This window comes from Sorex fumeus, unplaced genomic scaffold, assembly GCF_029834395.1.
Source record: "Sorex fumeus unplaced genomic scaffold, SorFum_2.1 ptg000015l, whole genome shotgun sequence".
In the NCBI taxonomy this organism is placed as follows: Eukaryota; Metazoa; Chordata; class Mammalia; order Eulipotyphla; family Soricidae; genus Sorex; species Sorex fumeus.
The window spans coordinates 6,651,845-6,668,417 of NW_026606072.1; the positions used below are offsets into that span (position 1 = coordinate 6,651,845).

A 16,573-nucleotide genomic window follows, 5' to 3' on the forward strand; every position below is an offset into this window, starting at 1 on the left:
CAAAAAAGTATAGTCAAAGTGACATCTGCACTTGTTTGTTCTGTTCATTGCAGCACTCTTTACAATAGCCAGAATCTGGAAAAAACCTGAGTGCCCAAGAACAGATGACTGGTTAAAGAAACTCTGGTACATTTACAGAATGGAGTACTATGTAGCTGTTAGAAAAGATGATGTCATGAAATTTATATACAAGTGGTACTACATGGAAAGTATCATGTTAAGCGAAATGAGTCAGAAAGAATGGGATAGACACAGAAAAATATCATTCATCTGGGGAACATAAAGCAACAAAATCGGAGACTAACACCCAGGAGTGGCCGAGATTAGTACCAGGAATTTTGCTCCATGACTTGGAGGCCAGCCACATGTGCTAGGGGAAAAGGAAGCTCAGATAGAGAAAGGAGCACCAAATAAAGGATGTTGGAAGGATCCTCCCAGGATGGGAGAAGCATTCTGAAAGTAGACTATAGACCAAACATGATTGCCACTCAATGCTTCTCTTGAAAACCACAGGACTCAAAAGAAGAGAGAGAGAGAGAGAGAGAGAGAGAGAGAGAGAGAGAGAGAGAGAGAACAAAAGGGAATGCCCTGCCACAGAGGCAGGGTGGGATGGGGGTACGGGGGGTGGGAGGGATGCTGGGACCCGTGGTGGTGGAGGATGGGCACTGGTGGAGGGATGGGTACTTGATCATTGTATAACTGAAACCCAAGCACAAAAATTTGTAAGTCTAAAATAAAAAAATAAAAACTAATTTTAAAAAAATTAGTGTAAACAAAAGAAAAAAACAAAAGTAACGATTCCCTTTTATACCTGTTAAGATGCTGCATGGCAGATTAAACTGAAGAGATGAGCTGAAATACTTGCTAATGTTTTAAAACTATGTAGTTTTTGTAACATGATTACAAGAGTGTTATTGTTTATACATTTGATGTGCTAAAGTTACTGCATTTCCATCACCACTGAAGAGCCAAAGACCCTCCAGTGATGTCCTTATAGTCACTTCTAAACATTTACGTCCTCATTTTCCACCTGCTTTTCCCTACCACTTGGTAACCTCAGTTTTGCAGTTAAAATTCCATAGATAATTTAGATAATTTTATTCCTTTGTTCTATTTCTTTGGGCTGGAGCGATAGCATAGCGGGTAGGGCGTTTGCCTTGCACGCAGCCAACATGGCCAACCCGAGTTCGATTCCTTTGCCCTCTCAGAGAGCCCGGTAAGCTACCAAAAGTATCTCGCCCGCACGGCAAAGCCTGGCAAGCTACCCATGACGTATTGGATATGCCAAACACAGTAACAAGAAGTCTCACAATGGAGACGTTACTGGGCCCGCTCGAGCAAATTGATGAACAACAGGAGGACAGTGGACAGTGGACAGCTCTATTTCTTCATATACCACATCAATGAGATCATCCTCTGTTTTAATCCTTCTGACTTATTTCAATATGACCCCCTCTAGCTCCATCCAAGTTATAGAAAAAGGCAACATTTTAATCTTTTCTTATATCTGAGTAGTTTTTAGTTATCTTTCTATACCACAATATCTTTATCAACTCATTTGTCATTGGACATTTTGATTGTTTTCAGATCTTGGTTATTGTAAGCCATGCTGCAGTGTCTATAAGTATACTGTATCACTGAGACTTCATGTTTTTGTTTTCTTGGACATGTGATGCAGAGTGGGATCACAGGACCATCTTAAGAGGTGAATATTATAGGAAGTCAGAATATTCTCTACTAATGGCAAGGATTTGACTTACTTTTAAGATGTCTTTATAGTACAGTGGTTAGGGTGCTTGCTTTGAATGCGGCCTACCTGGGTTTGATCCCAAGCATTCCATAAGGTCTCCTAAGCCATGCCAGGAGTGATCCCTGAGCAAAGAGCCAGGAGGAATCCCTAAGCACCACAGAGTGTAGGCCCCAAAGCCAAAAATCAACAACAACAAAAAAACTATATTCACATATATATGAATGTGTGTATTATTCATCATCTATCTATGCATGTATCATCTACTAGTAGCGACTAAATTAGTGCATATGTATGCCTACGAATGCACACATAAACATGCACACATGTATGTACAGTTGCATTCTTCCCACACTTAGATAACATTTCATAGGATAAGAACAAAATAAGCAAGCTATCATCTAGATAACTCAAGTGGTAGACATGCTTGGCATATGCCAGGCCTTGAGTTCAATGCCCAGTACTATAAGCTCCAGTACTCTGCTCGAGTGACCTCTGCCTCTGGGGATTGCTGAGTGGGACCACAATTAAAAATTACTCATTGCAGAGGTCTTTTTAGACATACACTTTAATTTCTTTTAATAACTAAAGTTTAATTGTTGGATACTAAGCTAAGTGCATACTTAACAATTTAAGAAATTGCTCCCAAGGGTGATTATGTGATTTCACACTTCTACTATAATATATAGTAGTATAACCATGCTTTCCCACTATCCTAAGTATAAGGAGTTAGATATAAAATATGCGATTAGATTTTATTACTTACCCAATTGTTTTGGAGGAGAAGGAAAACTGGAAAGAAAATAAGAACAACTACAATCAGTCTAATATAAACACAAATGGAGTGTTTTTGAGAGCCACGAAAAAATAAAAGCATGGATAAATTAATAAATTCACTGACTGTCATTCCTTTCTCATCCTCCGTTTCTCCACAAAGTCACAGTTTCTATCCAGTAATCTGAAATTTACCAAGGTTTTTTTGAGCTCCAATATTAGCCCCCAAAATGAAGAGTCAAGATATCCCATGGTTTATTTTCCCCATAGTCTAAGGCCATTTTTTTTTCACATTTTTTCCATGAAGTTTGGGCATATTGTCATACCAGAGGAAATAAAATGAACTCTGTTTTGAAGCAATTGTGGATAGATTTGGCCACAAACTTCATATGCAGAGTCAAAAATCCAATGAGAGTCACAGTAATCTGTGACGACATTTGCACACTATGTATATGTACATATACATACAGGAGAACGGTGAGTAAGAGAGGAATATCTATTGAAATAAGAGTGATGGCTTATTAATAAGACTGATCTGAAATCAGGGTTGAGTGGAACTTAGTTGCAAAAGAAAAAACCTTTTACTTTCATTACTTTTTAAACTTTGAACACAGACACATACATAACACACAAAAATCACTGGGAGAACAGTGCACAGTTACACAAAAGTGTGAAAGAATATATTAGTTCAAACCACCCAAAATCAGAACTGGTAATTGGTGATGTGTAATTGAGGCAGACAAAATAACTCTGTTTTATTTTTAAAGCAAGGATGACATTTGAGCAACACTACATCAAGAGATTTCTCATTATCTTCATTTAAAAATTTTAAGTGTTGGTCTGAAGTGATAGCACAGCAGGTAGGGCGTTTGCCTTGCGCGCGGCCGACTGGGTTCTATTCCCAGCATCCCATATGGTCTCCTGAGCACAGCCAGGAGTAATTCCTGAGTGCATGAGCCAGGAGTAACCCCTGTGCAATGCTGGGTATGACCCCCAAAACAAACAAAAAGCAAAACAAAAAAACTTAAGTGTCCTGGGGCTTGAGCATTAATACAGGTACGCTTGCCTTGCCTGTGACTTACCGGGGTTTGATCCCCGCACCCTATATGGTCCACTGAGCCCTGCCAGGAGTGATTCCTGAGCACAGAACCAGGAGTAAGTACTGAGCATAACCAAGAGTGGCTCCCAAACAAGCAAAATTTTAAGTCTTTTTTTGAGTATTGTTTTAGTGTCTCATACAGTGTCCTAAAATCAGGGAATCTATGTAGAATTAATATATGTAAACTTATGTATTATGATTATATAAAAGAGAATATTTTATAAAAGCAAATGTGATTAAGAGATTTTAAATTCATATATACATATAAATTTATATTTAAAGTGTTATGTGAGGGATGGGAAAAGAAAATATAGGCTCTGGTTTTGACATTGAGTATTTTAAACTATATATACAATTTTAATATAGTAAAATACATTAATATAGTAAAATACATTATCCAAAGAGAATTTAATATACTACATTGTGGAACAGAGAAACAAAGACTTTAAATGCTGTATTTAGATAAAGGAAATTCCAAATTGTGTTGTTTATTTCTGACAAATTCATTTAAAAAATGAAAGTATATTTTAAGAGCAGTCAGTATAAAACTTTATATAATCTTTATATAATAAAATACAGCATTGGGATTGTTAGCTTTTAGATATGATGCTAAAGTTAAAAAAGTCCCAGTAAATCTAATATGTGACTATGTATACCCATTTGTATTAAATGTTAAATTTGTGTGGAAAGTTTCAACTGAGTGTCAGGAAGTGTGTGTGTGTGTGTGTGTGTGTGTGTGTGTGTGTGCGCGCGCACATGTTTCTAGAGAAAGCAAAATATGTCTTCACACTCTTCTTACATAAATGCTTGAGTTTAAGGGTGACACCAAGAACAGAGTGATGGTTAATGGAGGAAAACAAATGGTTTATGTATTTAGAATCTGGTTATTGGTTATGAAATATTAGTAAAAGCTGATTAAATTAATATTAGTGTAGTTATTGTGCACTGGATTTGGTTGGTGGGCTCTTACGATGAACCTTCATTATTGTCTGACTCAGACTCTTTAGGTTTCACCCGTATACTTTTCTTTTTCTCATCTTTTCCCTTTAACATCTTCAAAATTCCCCAGGACCAGGTGTTACTCTTCTCTTCAGCTTGTTGCATGGCGCTTTGGAGCATGCAGGCATTGATCAAATGGCACAATCAGCGGGATTTGAAGACATAGGTGGATATTCAGATTTAAAAATCATTCTACTATTATCATGCTACTTAACAGGATGATGCCACTAGGCTTCAGGGCATGGTCTTTAAATATTGTTGCTACTAGACAAGTAATAGAAAAGTTAGTATTTTTTTCTACTTGGAGACATTCTTCTTGGTTCTTGGTATAGCAAATTAAGTCAGGATTAAGTTTTAAACATCAATTCAACTTTACTCTGTGATTAAGATAAAAAAATAAATCTTGAATTTTCAAAATACCATTTCAAGTTTAGAAGCTTAAAAATTAAATATTCATTACTGATTATTCTGCAAATAGCATAATTTTAATTTGTTTGAATTGCCTACGATTATATGCATTGCTCAAAGGATAGCTACATAACTCTTTAGAAATTTTAAAAGAAAATCAGTACTGATCAATAAATAATTGGAAAAAGTGTAAAAATATGTATACCATCTATAATTATTTATTATTTTCCCATTTCCTTTGGTAGTTTTTGTGATTCTTTTAATCTATATGCTCAGTTGTTAGATGTTCAGTTATTGTCTACTACTGTTTCCAATTTAAACATTGGTAATACAATAAAAAATTATCATTTTTATGCTTACTCTACATGAAAATAGAAAGCATACTTCAGCATATATGGCAAAAAATTTACACAAAGGTAATTTACTGATTATTCTTACCCATCATTGGCTTCTTCCTCTTCTATTCCATCATAAATATCATCGTCTGGAGGTGGGGGGAATATCCCTTTATTCAGATTAAAAGAGGGGAAATCTTTTAGTTTTATAATTTCACCATATAAAGGTTTACTCAAAAATTGATAATGATGTTAGTTTTCTTTTACATGCAGAAAATATCCGTTTTTATTTGGGGTATTACTATTATTAGGGAACATGGTTTATAATAGTATTAATAAATGACATAGATGTCCAGCATTACTACTACGTTACCTGTATCCTCCCACCAGTGACCCTAGAACTTTTATCCTACCCCACCCTCTCCTTTCTCTCCTTTGCCATCAGAGTTTTATCAGAGTCTAAGAACTTGTTTTTCAATGGTCATTATCTTGCTTTGTTTATTTATATAACACATTAGTGAGACCATTGTCTTTTAAATTATGACTTATTTCATGTAAAAGAATACTTTCTATCCCGGCTGTAGCAAAATGCAAGATCTTATTTTGTAAATGAATTTTTAAAAAGGTTCTTTTGAATTTTAGAGCCACACCAGCTGTGCTCAAAGTTTATTTCTGGCTCTGTGCTCAGGGATCACTCCAAGTGGGCACAGAGACAACATGGGGTGCCAGGGATGGAACCTGGGTTGGCTGTATGCAGGGCAAGAGCCCTACCGACTGTATTATATCTCCAACTCCAAAACACTATTTTTGGTGGTTTGCTTGTGGGCCATACCCAGTAGTACTCAGGGCTTATTCCTGGTTCTACAGTCAGGGATTACCCTGATGGGGCTCTGGGGACCATATTGGGTGCCAGGGATTGATCTAGGGTCTGGTCCATGTAAAACAAGCACCTCTTCAGCCCAAGATTTTATTTTTTTTAAGTTAAGTAGAATTGATCATTTATATATATATACCAGTAACAATGATGGATCTCATTCTCCTAAAGAACCTTGAATATAATCTCAGGGCTAGGATGAAGGAGACGTTACTGGGGCCTGCTCAAGGCAATCAACGAATAACAGGATGATTTGTGATTTTGTGATTGTGATATATAAATGTATATATAAATGTATATATATAAATGTATATATATATAAATGTGTATATATAGCAGAAGAACTTTATCTATTGTTGAGCACTTGAATTGTTTCCAGATCTTGACTACTATAAGCTGTGCTACCACAGACACAGGTGAATTATTCCTTATAAAATAATAACCACATAAATAAAAATCAACTTTGTTTTCTACCTCTCACATATTTGAAATTTTTTTCTTATTTTAAAAGTAATTTTTAGAACTCTAATGTAATAAGGGTACAGCGATGAGAAAAGGTACAGTGTACCTTCATCTCCAGAGAAATGAAAGGAATGGGGAGAATATGAATAGAGTTAAATATTCATTGCAAGAAAAAGAAAAGGAAGGAGGTAATTAAGAGAATTTAGTTAATAATAAATATTCAGGAAGCATACTGATGAAGATATAAATAAATACCCAAATGTATAAAGGTCAACTTATAAATACTGATGGAAGCTGCGACAAATAAACAAAGAAAAGCAGACCTGTTCTGTATTTCATTTCATCAAAGTGATATTTAATTTGTTATATTCACTTTCTGTTTCTTTTTTTTTCTTTTTTTGCTTTTTGGGTCACCCCTGATGATGCTGAGGAATTACTGCTGGCGGTGCTTGGGGGACCATATGGAATATGGATTGGGGGACCATATAGGATGCTGGGAATTGAACCCAGATCAGCTGTGTGCAAGGTAAACGCCCTACCACTGTACTATCATGCCAGTCCCTTACTTTCTGTTTCAACTTGTTAGCCTACTCTCTTCAGGCTCCTAATTCTTTCACATTTAATTAGTAGTTGATCTGTGCAGAAATAGAAACAACAAACTAGAAAATTCACTTTTAATATGAGAATAATAGCAGCTAGGTGTTAGTAAAATTTTCTTTTTCTGTTGATAACAAAATCAGGGATCTTTACCACGCCTGATAGCACAGCGGATAGGGCGTTCACCTTACAAGTGGCCAACATGGCCGACCTGAGTTCGATTCCTCCGTCCCTCTTGGAGAGCCCGGCAAGCTACCGAGAGTATTCGATATGCCAGACACAGTAACAACAAAGTCTCCAATGGAGACGTTACTGGGCCCGCTCGAGCAAATCGACGATCAACGGGAGGGCCTTTACCTTTACCTTTAGAAGCTATAGCTAAGAAGATCAAATAAGTAATCATTTATGCAAGCATATTTCTGAAAGATACATGCTAAGAATCCTGCTCAGATAATTGGAATAAATTAAGACTTCACTGGGCACTGTGAATTTATAGTCATCTTAGGACTCATAGCAAATTTAGAAGTGACTTGCTGAAAATTATTCACTGGCTAGGATGGACGTGAGGTCATTGGTTTCCAGCTCAGTGTTTATTTGCAAATATCCTCATTATTTGCAAATAAAATCACTCTGTCATGAATAAACACCAAAATGTTGAAGATTTGTTAGAGAAATTGTAGATAGAAGTATATGACTTACCTCCACTTCCACTATGACTGTGGCTGGAAAAAAATACATACAAATTAAATTAGCATGAGTTATTTAGCGCTCACAAAAAGATGTACGAATATATATCACTTGTATAAAATGAAAATTCCATTTTGTTACGTGGAAGAAAAGAGAAAGAAAAGTTGACCCTTATAGGAATAAATGAATAGTAACAATTAAATGGAAACAAAACAAACTCGGAACCAGATTTTTTCTTCTTTAAAGTCAAGATAAAATAAATTAATTTGGGTCAGAAAGATAGCTCAATAGGCAGACAAGCTTTTACATGGAGGTGACTGGAGTTCGATCTCCTGCACTTCATGGTTTTGCAGTATCTCCTGAACACTGAGACTGGAGTAACTCATGAGCACTGTGAGGGGTGATAGTCGCTCTGCCCCCTCCCCAAAGAGTTAATCTGACATAGATCTACAGTTAATTTTGAAATAAAAATCTTGCTAATGAAACTTTGTAGAAAAACATGTTGGAAATTACAATATAAGAGAGAATTTAAAAAAAAATTTTTTTTGGACCATACCTGATTGTGCTCAGGGCTTACACTCAGGGATCAGACCTGGTGGGGTTTGGGGGACCATAAGGGGTGCTGCGGTTGATGCTGGATTTACTGTAAGCAAGCCAAGCACCTCACCCACAATACTATCTGTCTGGACCCCAAGAAAATGATCTTTGATGAGGTTTAGTATATTTTTCACTTGCTTAAGTGCTATCATCACATTCATTTTCTGTGCTATTTCCCTTTGAGCTTGAAACAAGCAGCTGGAAATATGTAGAGTTGTGACTTTGTGTGATTTTCATTCCTGGCAGATTTATTCCATCTTGCAGATTCTGCTTGCCAATTTCTAAAGATCAGGGTTCAAAATAATCAGGAGCAATGCCACAAACACATTATTTCATTCCTAGAACAATTCTTTGACTTCCTAAAATGGTCAGTTCAGAATGTAAACTATTTAACTGGCAATGGAGGAGGAAAAAAAAGGAGATTGTGAGGGAAGAGAAAGAAGAAAAGGTTAAAGGAAGGCAGCGAGACATGTGCTGCAGAATGCGTGTTATGTGATGGAGTGGTATTTTTATTTATAACTTCCTGTCTTTGAATGTTTCCTATTTAATATAGAAATAACTGTTATTGAGAGAAAAAAAAAAAGAAAGAACAGATTTTAGGACCTGGGTTTTTAGCCTCTTGCCTTCTCAGAATTTGAAATCCCCGTAGGGAGCCATCCTAACCCTGGAGATATAGGGGCAGAGCAGGGAAAGACAGCAAGGTACCAGGAGCATCTGGAGAAGGGAGAAAGGATGGTGCCTCTGCTCACTCTTGCCAGAGCAAGCTGCCAGCTAGGCTCAGCATCATTCCTATTTCTCTAAGGACAAAGTGTGTTCTGTTAGGAGGGCTCAGCCAGCAGCAGCTGGAGTTTCAAATATAAAACTTGCATAAAAATTATGTTTCTTATTTCATTTGCTTATTAAATATACATAAGGGGAATTGATTCTAGTAAATGTTTTGATGCAAGACTTGCTTCAGGTATTGAATATGAAAATCATACACGTCCTCCTCCATTTTATTAAATACAACACTCTTTTTCTGCACCATGTTAACTAAAGCCGGTCATTGACAACTGGGTATTTACAGGTGACTCAATAGAATTAAAAAGATCCTAGTATTATTTTTGGGAATTACCCCTCATGATTAAAGAATGCTATGTTTTAAGCAAATCATTCCTCCTTTCATGGAGTGATCTCTTATATTTCCCTGAATATGGAAATTAGCTTAAAATGTATTTATCAATAAACTAGAGTTTTTTAATCCCCAGACAAGAGAAATGTGGTTTTTAATTAAAAATAAGATAAAGCATTTGCATTGATACTATGTGTTGTATGACACACTTGTATCCAGACATTCTGTAAATCACATACACATACACAGAAAATTTTGCTTTCATAATATGTCAATTGTAAAGCCAACAGCCCCTCAGACTGACATTTACTAACTTGCACAGTATGTTTATGTGTTTTCTATAACAAAAGCCAATTTATGAGCTGGAGTCCCTGTGCACCCATTTTATTTTTTGATCTATGTTGAAAAACTTGTGTTGAACAGGATAAAAGAGAGGCATCTCAGGTTGTCATTCCTTTTGAATATATAAAATTTCCCGACTGCAACATAACAAGTCTAAATAATAAGAAAAAAAGTACACATGAGGGAAAGCTGATCCCTTACATGTCTTGGAAGCATATCAACATGTTGTTTTTATTTTTGGTCCACGCCCAGCGGTGCTCAGGGATCACTCCTAGCGGACCACATGGGATGGGGAAATCAAACTGGGGAATCAAACTGGGGTTGGAGCGTGCACAGCAAGCGACACACCCTCTGTATTATCTCTCTGGCCCTCATAGCACTATTTTAATAGTTTTACATTTTTTAGATAGTTACTAATTAAACTGTTTTTTCCTTTGGAATTTGAGCTATGAAGAACGTGGACAATTTTTTACCCAAGGCAATGCTAGCCCTGACCATGTCTGGTTTCTGGGGAAGAATTCCACATTCACAGCGTAAATGTCAATAAATAATTTTTCTTGACAGAGCTGAGATTTTCCTCCTTTTCTATTATTAGTTGGAGATTATGACTTTCCTAGTTGGAGAGGGAAGTATACTGGAGGAAAGAAGAATTAAAAGGAGAAGGGGCATGGAAAAATCAGGATAGATAAATGACAAAGGAAGATGCGAGATAAGGGAAAGAGAGACATGGAGAAAAGAAGTCAAAGGTAAGAAGAGAAAGCAAAGAAGAAAAAGGTGCTGCAAGTTGACTGACACATCACCTCACCTCACCTCACCTCACCTCACCTCACCTCACCTCACATCTTATCATATAACACAACTGACCAATGACCAAAACTTATAACTGATGCTCTGGGGTCCTCAGCACACCTCTATAAACTGGGCTGGTGCAAGGTAGGGGTTCTAGAGATGTGCCCTGCTGGCTCCCCAGGAAGTCCCACATGGATTTTGAAATGGAGTAAGCAAGACTTCTGAAGTTTCGTCTTCCTCCTCTTTCCCTCCTCATCCCGACTCCTCATGTCCAGCCCTGGGCTTATTTGGACAATCTGCCTGGACACAAGCAGGATTTTCTGTTTGGGTCATCCCTCCCAGTGCTGGAGACTAAAGGGTTTTCAGTCCAGTGGCTCTCTAATAAAGGCTGCGCTCCTCTCTGACCTGCTGCCAGGAAGAAAATGAACTTCATTCTGTGGTTTCAAGGAAGAAGAATCACACACCCTTTTTTGCTCTCCTAAAAGCTCATTCCTGCAGAGGTCCTGCCCACTCCAATTTCACAAGCACCTATAATTCAGCAGGTGATCTCAGCCTCCACACACACACATAGTCCTCTCCAGCTCAGAGCAAGCGAGGTGGAGGGTGCTGGGGAGCACTGTGGGGAGAGCAGCACCTATCTCCCCCTAAGAACACCTTTTTGACTCTCTGGGTGCTGCTGGTGCTGCTCAGAGGCTCCAAGATTTGCAGCTGCCTTCTGCTTTCCTCTCGCGTGAGCTATGGCTGGCATAGGCACTGGTTGCCTGGATTCAGGCCCTAACAAAAATATGCACTGTTGGAAGTTATCCTTGACCACCATCCCCTGCCATCACACTGAGATGCAAGTTGCTGACCATGTCAGAGTAAAATCTCAGTGATGACAGGAAATTAAGATTTCACTTTGCAACATCAAGGTAGAGCTGTAGGAAAAAGAATTCATTTTTCTATAATTTATTTACTTATTTGGTTTTTGGCCTGTATCTGGCAGTACTCAAGGCTTATTCCTGGTTCTGTGCTCATGGATAACCTCCTGGTGGTGCTCAGAGGACAATAGGGGGCACCATGGAGGATGAAACCCAGATTGCAGCTGAAGTGATTGCACCCAGGAAACCACCTTAGCTCTGGGACTATGTTGCCAGCCCTTTTTCCTTTTTCACATATAAACAACAGGTGCATTAAGAGTTAGATATTTCAGTATAAAAATTTTGGGGTAATTTTTCAGAGCTTAAGTTTATATTTTATGCTTTGTACATGCGTGTGGAGAGTGGTCTCAGCATGGTGGTGGCTCTCCACACACATGAAGGTACCGGCCGAGGAACAAAGGCATGCGGGTCCAGGGCCTGAGCTCTCCAAACCTGCTCGGATCAGGGCTGAGCATCCTCCACCCAGATCCTCCAAATTCCAGTAGGCAGGGGTCACACCCACCAACTGGCCCCCTGGCGCCGTGTAACCCAGCTCCCAGAAGCGCGGCTGCATTCGCCGCCCCACAACATTGTGACATCTTGTTATCTCATTCCTTCTTTGGACAAACTGGCAGGCTACCGAATGTAACCTGCCCACACGGCAGAGTCTGGCAAACTCCCCGTGGCATACCCAATATGCCAAATACCAGTAACAATGATGGTCTCATTCTCCTAATTTTGAAAGAGCCTTTAATATGGCACTTTTTAAAAAATCTCAGGGCTAGGACGAAGGAGACGTTACTGGGGCCTGCTCAAGGCAATCGATGAACAACAGGATGGTCGTGATCGTGATCGTGATCGCTTTGTACATATGCTTTTTATAATCAGGGTCCCACTTGGCATGGTTCTAGGGAATCAAACTCAGGGCCTCACCTATCCTTGAAATGTGCTCTTTTTGGGGGATCTATCTTCCCAACCCTTCAAGCTTCATATTTTACACAATGTTATTTTCTTGGCACATCCCTAAGATAAAAATCAGGGATGGTGGGAGGGATACTGGGAACACTGGTGGTGGAGAATGGAGAATGGGCACTGGTGGAGGAATGGGTATTTGATCATTGTATGACTGAAATGTAAGCTTGAAAGTTTGAAAGTTTGTAAGTCTGTAACTGTATCTCACGGTGATTCATTAAAAAATAAAAATAAAATAAATTAAAAATAAATAAATAAATAAATAAAAATTAAATAAAAATTTAAAAAAAGTAGAATGAAGATTCTATGACAGCGTATTGGAATGACCATACATTTGACAAGATCTGACAAACGGGCCATCATCTGCAAGCTGTCATATATATATATATGACATATATATATATATGATCACTGTCCTCCCGTTGTTCATCGATTTTCTCGAGCGGGCCCAGTAACGTCTCCATCGGAGACTTTGTTGTTACTGTGATTGGCATATCAAATACATCACAGGTAGCTTGCCAGGCTCTGCCGTCCGGGCGAGATACTCTCGGTAGCTTGCTGGGCTCTCCGAGAGGGGCGGAGGAATCGAACTCGGGTCGGCCATGTTGGCTGTGTGCAAGGCAAATGCCCTACTGCTGTGCTATCGTTCCAGAACCAGAGAGAAAGAGAGAGAGAGAGAGAGAGAGAGAGAGAGAGAGAGAGAGAGAGAGAGAGAGAGAGAGAGAAAGGGAACACTGTGTAATTTTGCATGACCTTAATCCACGGCAGAGCTACTATAAATGGTCATTTCATTGAAATGAAAATTGAAAATTTCAGGCTCTTAAACAGTGACCAGCAGATAGTTCTGCCACTTTTACAAGGTATCTCTGTACATACATACCTGTTGGTGGTGTCCTGCTCTACAACATCATCATAGAGTTCCTGGTCATCCTCTGCAGGTCTGGGTGAAAGGGCACCAAAAGAGGTCTTTTTCCGTTTCAAAGAATCATAATCAATCTCTACAGCAGTTGTTTTAATATAGCCATCTGCCAACAGGAGAATGATTCATGTTCAGCCAAAAGGTGTTTAAATATTTCTAAGCTGTCAAATTGCACATTTGGTCTTTAAAGTTTTCCCTCATTTATTTCAGAGGTGGGGAACATTTGGTCTAGGGGGTCGTGGAAAGCCTCCCAAATCATGTGATCTGGTCCATAAGGAAACAGACATGTATGCTTCTTGGTGGCTGCCTGTCGCCTGTCTGCCTATATGGTATGCTCCCAGAATAAAGTTATAAATATTTAAAGGACTATTGGCAGAAAAAAAAAATTCCCATCCCTGAATTTGCTTGCAATTCTGATTGATAGACTTGCCACACAGGTTTTAGTATACTTAATAAAAGTCTTATAGTGTTGTTTGGAGTCAGACTAGAATTGATTTTAAAGATTTCAAGGGATTAACATAGATCATTTTTAGCCTGTTAAACAGTGAAGAATCCAAGGTTTTCACTTCTTGCTGTAGTAATATAAATGTTTACATTGTTCCCCCACTAAAAAAAATAGCATAGATGAGGTGAAGATGGAGCCATACTTGTCCCTGTCATTTGAAATCTTCCTATCTTTGTCTAAGTGCCACATACCCTAACTTAATTTGGGAGGATTTGAAACATTTAATATTGGCTTCAAAAGCAAACACTTTGAAATCACAGAAGCATTTGCACTCACATGACCCCCTTGCTGTTCTGCCCAACCATTTCCCTTCAGGGTTGTCTGTGATGCGGATAATTTCAATTTGCTCCCCTTGCTTGAAGCTCAATTCATTCTTTCCTCCTTTGACATCACAGCAAGCTTTAGCATGATGGATGACTTGAATAGGGCCTGTTAGCTGCAAAGGGAAGAAAAAAATCGTAACAGGTTTTCTTCCTATTTGAAAAAATCTTTAAGGAATGCAGTTTTGAAAGACAATACATCCATAATTTCCCATCTTGCCTATTTTCAACATTCATGCTTTGAAATGAAAATTGAGGGTGAATGCCATTCTTGGTGAATGCTCTTATCACAGAAGAGATAGAGAGGAATCACAAAGGTTAAGCTGGTTTCAGCAACAAACAAGAAAGCACGTGGGTGGGGTCCAACTCAGGGGCAATAAAAATTCTGTGAAAGATTTGCAAAAGCAGACACCAGTATCAGGATATTACTCATGTATGACAAGCCATGATAAATGCCCTGTGTTTCTGTGAAATATGATAGCAATCTGTCTGGTAAATGGACACTTTCCACATTTGTAATTTATAGTTATTCTGCTGGTTCTATGCAGATCTGAAACAATAAAGAGAAAGGTAGGTGATAATAATGGTTTGTGTGTATAGGGAAAAAGCATTTCCTCTTTGTAGTACTCACATATCCATAAACTGGAAGCAGATGTTACCTGCTATAAATAAAAACAACATTCTAGAAATAGCTTTCTAAAAAATATTATACATCTGTTTTATGTAGTTGTAAGAAAAGATGAGATCATGCTGTTCATTGCAACATGGATGGAACTGGAGGATATCATGTTAAGCAAAAGAAATCGGGGAGAGGAATAAATACTGCATGATCTCATTTATCTGTGGCATAGAGGGAGAGAAAACAGGGAAGTATACAGTATTAAACAATGACAAACCCTTGGGCATAGACTACAGAATTGATTACCAGACTGTGGGAGAGGAGTTGGGGAAGCTAGTTAATGAAGATCAGGATAGCAATGACACAGAGATAGTGGTGGAGGGCCTTGGGCACCTGGATGGAGGTTGGGGTGTAGTAACTTTGCATATCAATACCACGAAATTTGATACTATTGTAACCATATTACCTAAGCTTTAATAAAAATGTTTAAATAGCAATAAAAGAAAATATTCTATGGGACTTTAAAACGTAATAGCCTATTTGTGTTATTTAGGGGAATAATCTAGTTTAAATCCTAAACTCTTAATTTCCTAATGCTAAATACATGTCTTTTAAAGAGAATATCTTGTATATTTTTTTCGTGGGGGAAGACCTGGTGTTGCTCTGAGTTTACTCCTGTATATATGCTTAGGGACCAGTTCCGACAGATCAGAGGTCTAAAAGGAATGCTGGGGATGGAACCCGGGTCAGCCCCATGTGAAGACGAATTCCCTACACACTGTAGCTCTGGCCCCTCCTGTATCTTTTTTCTTTTTTTTTGCTTTTTGGGTCACACCCGGCCATGCACAGGGGTTATTCCTGGCTCATGCACACAGAAATTACTCCTGGCAGTGCTCGGGGGACCCTATGGGATGCTGGGAATCGAACCTGGGTCGGCCGCGTGCAAGGCAAACGCCCTCCCCGCTGTGCTATTGCTCCCGCCCCCCTCCTGTATCTTTTGACATGCAATATGAGTTGCAAGTTTTGAATAAGCTCAACCTTATTTTATTGAGCCCACAGTGCTATAAATTGTGATGTTTATTATTCAACACTAAGAAATGCAAAGCAACTTAAATTAGATTATTTTCTACTGATGATTTTAAGAGATGGAGTGATAGCACAGCGGGTAGAGAGTTTGCCTTGCACGTGACCGACACGCCTGACCAGAGTTCAATTTTTCTGCTCCTCTCAGAGAGCCCGGCAAGCTACCGAGACTATCTCACCTGCACGACAAAACCTGGCAAGCTACCCATGACGTATTCCATATGCCAAACACAGTAACAAGTCTCACAATGTTATTGGGCCCGCTCAAGCAAATTGATGAACAACAGGAGGACAGTGACAGTGACAGTGATGATTTTAATATGCATTCCAATTTCAGAATTTTTAAATATCGAATAATTTATCTTCAAACTAATGAATGATGATAAGAAATAACAGTTCACACATTGATCTAATTTTAATATCAATTAACATTTT

General features: G+C 38.5%; 1 protein-coding gene across 2 annotated transcripts in view; it reads right to left on the reverse strand.

Moving 5' to 3' along the window:
- The window catches only part of FYB1 (FYN binding protein 1), a 98,550-nt gene that overhangs the window by 17,714 nt on the left and 64,263 nt on the right, over nt 1-16,573 (reverse strand). The window contains exons 7-12 of one of the 2 annotated variants that reach the window (XM_056112094.1): nt 14,393-14,552; nt 13,573-13,717; nt 7,995-8,017; nt 5,466-5,532; nt 4,591-4,728; nt 2,514-2,539 (exon numbers count right to left, since the gene is read on the reverse strand). In XM_056112094.1, the coding sequence (XP_055968069.1) occupies nt 2,514-2,539; nt 4,591-4,728; nt 5,466-5,532; nt 7,995-8,017; nt 13,573-13,717; nt 14,393-14,552 (559 nt within the window). The remainder of the gene's footprint in view (nt 1-2,513; nt 2,540-4,590; nt 4,729-5,465; nt 5,533-7,994; nt 8,018-13,572; nt 13,718-14,392; nt 14,553-16,573) is intronic. The other variant, XM_056112095.1, reaches the window with a different exon arrangement.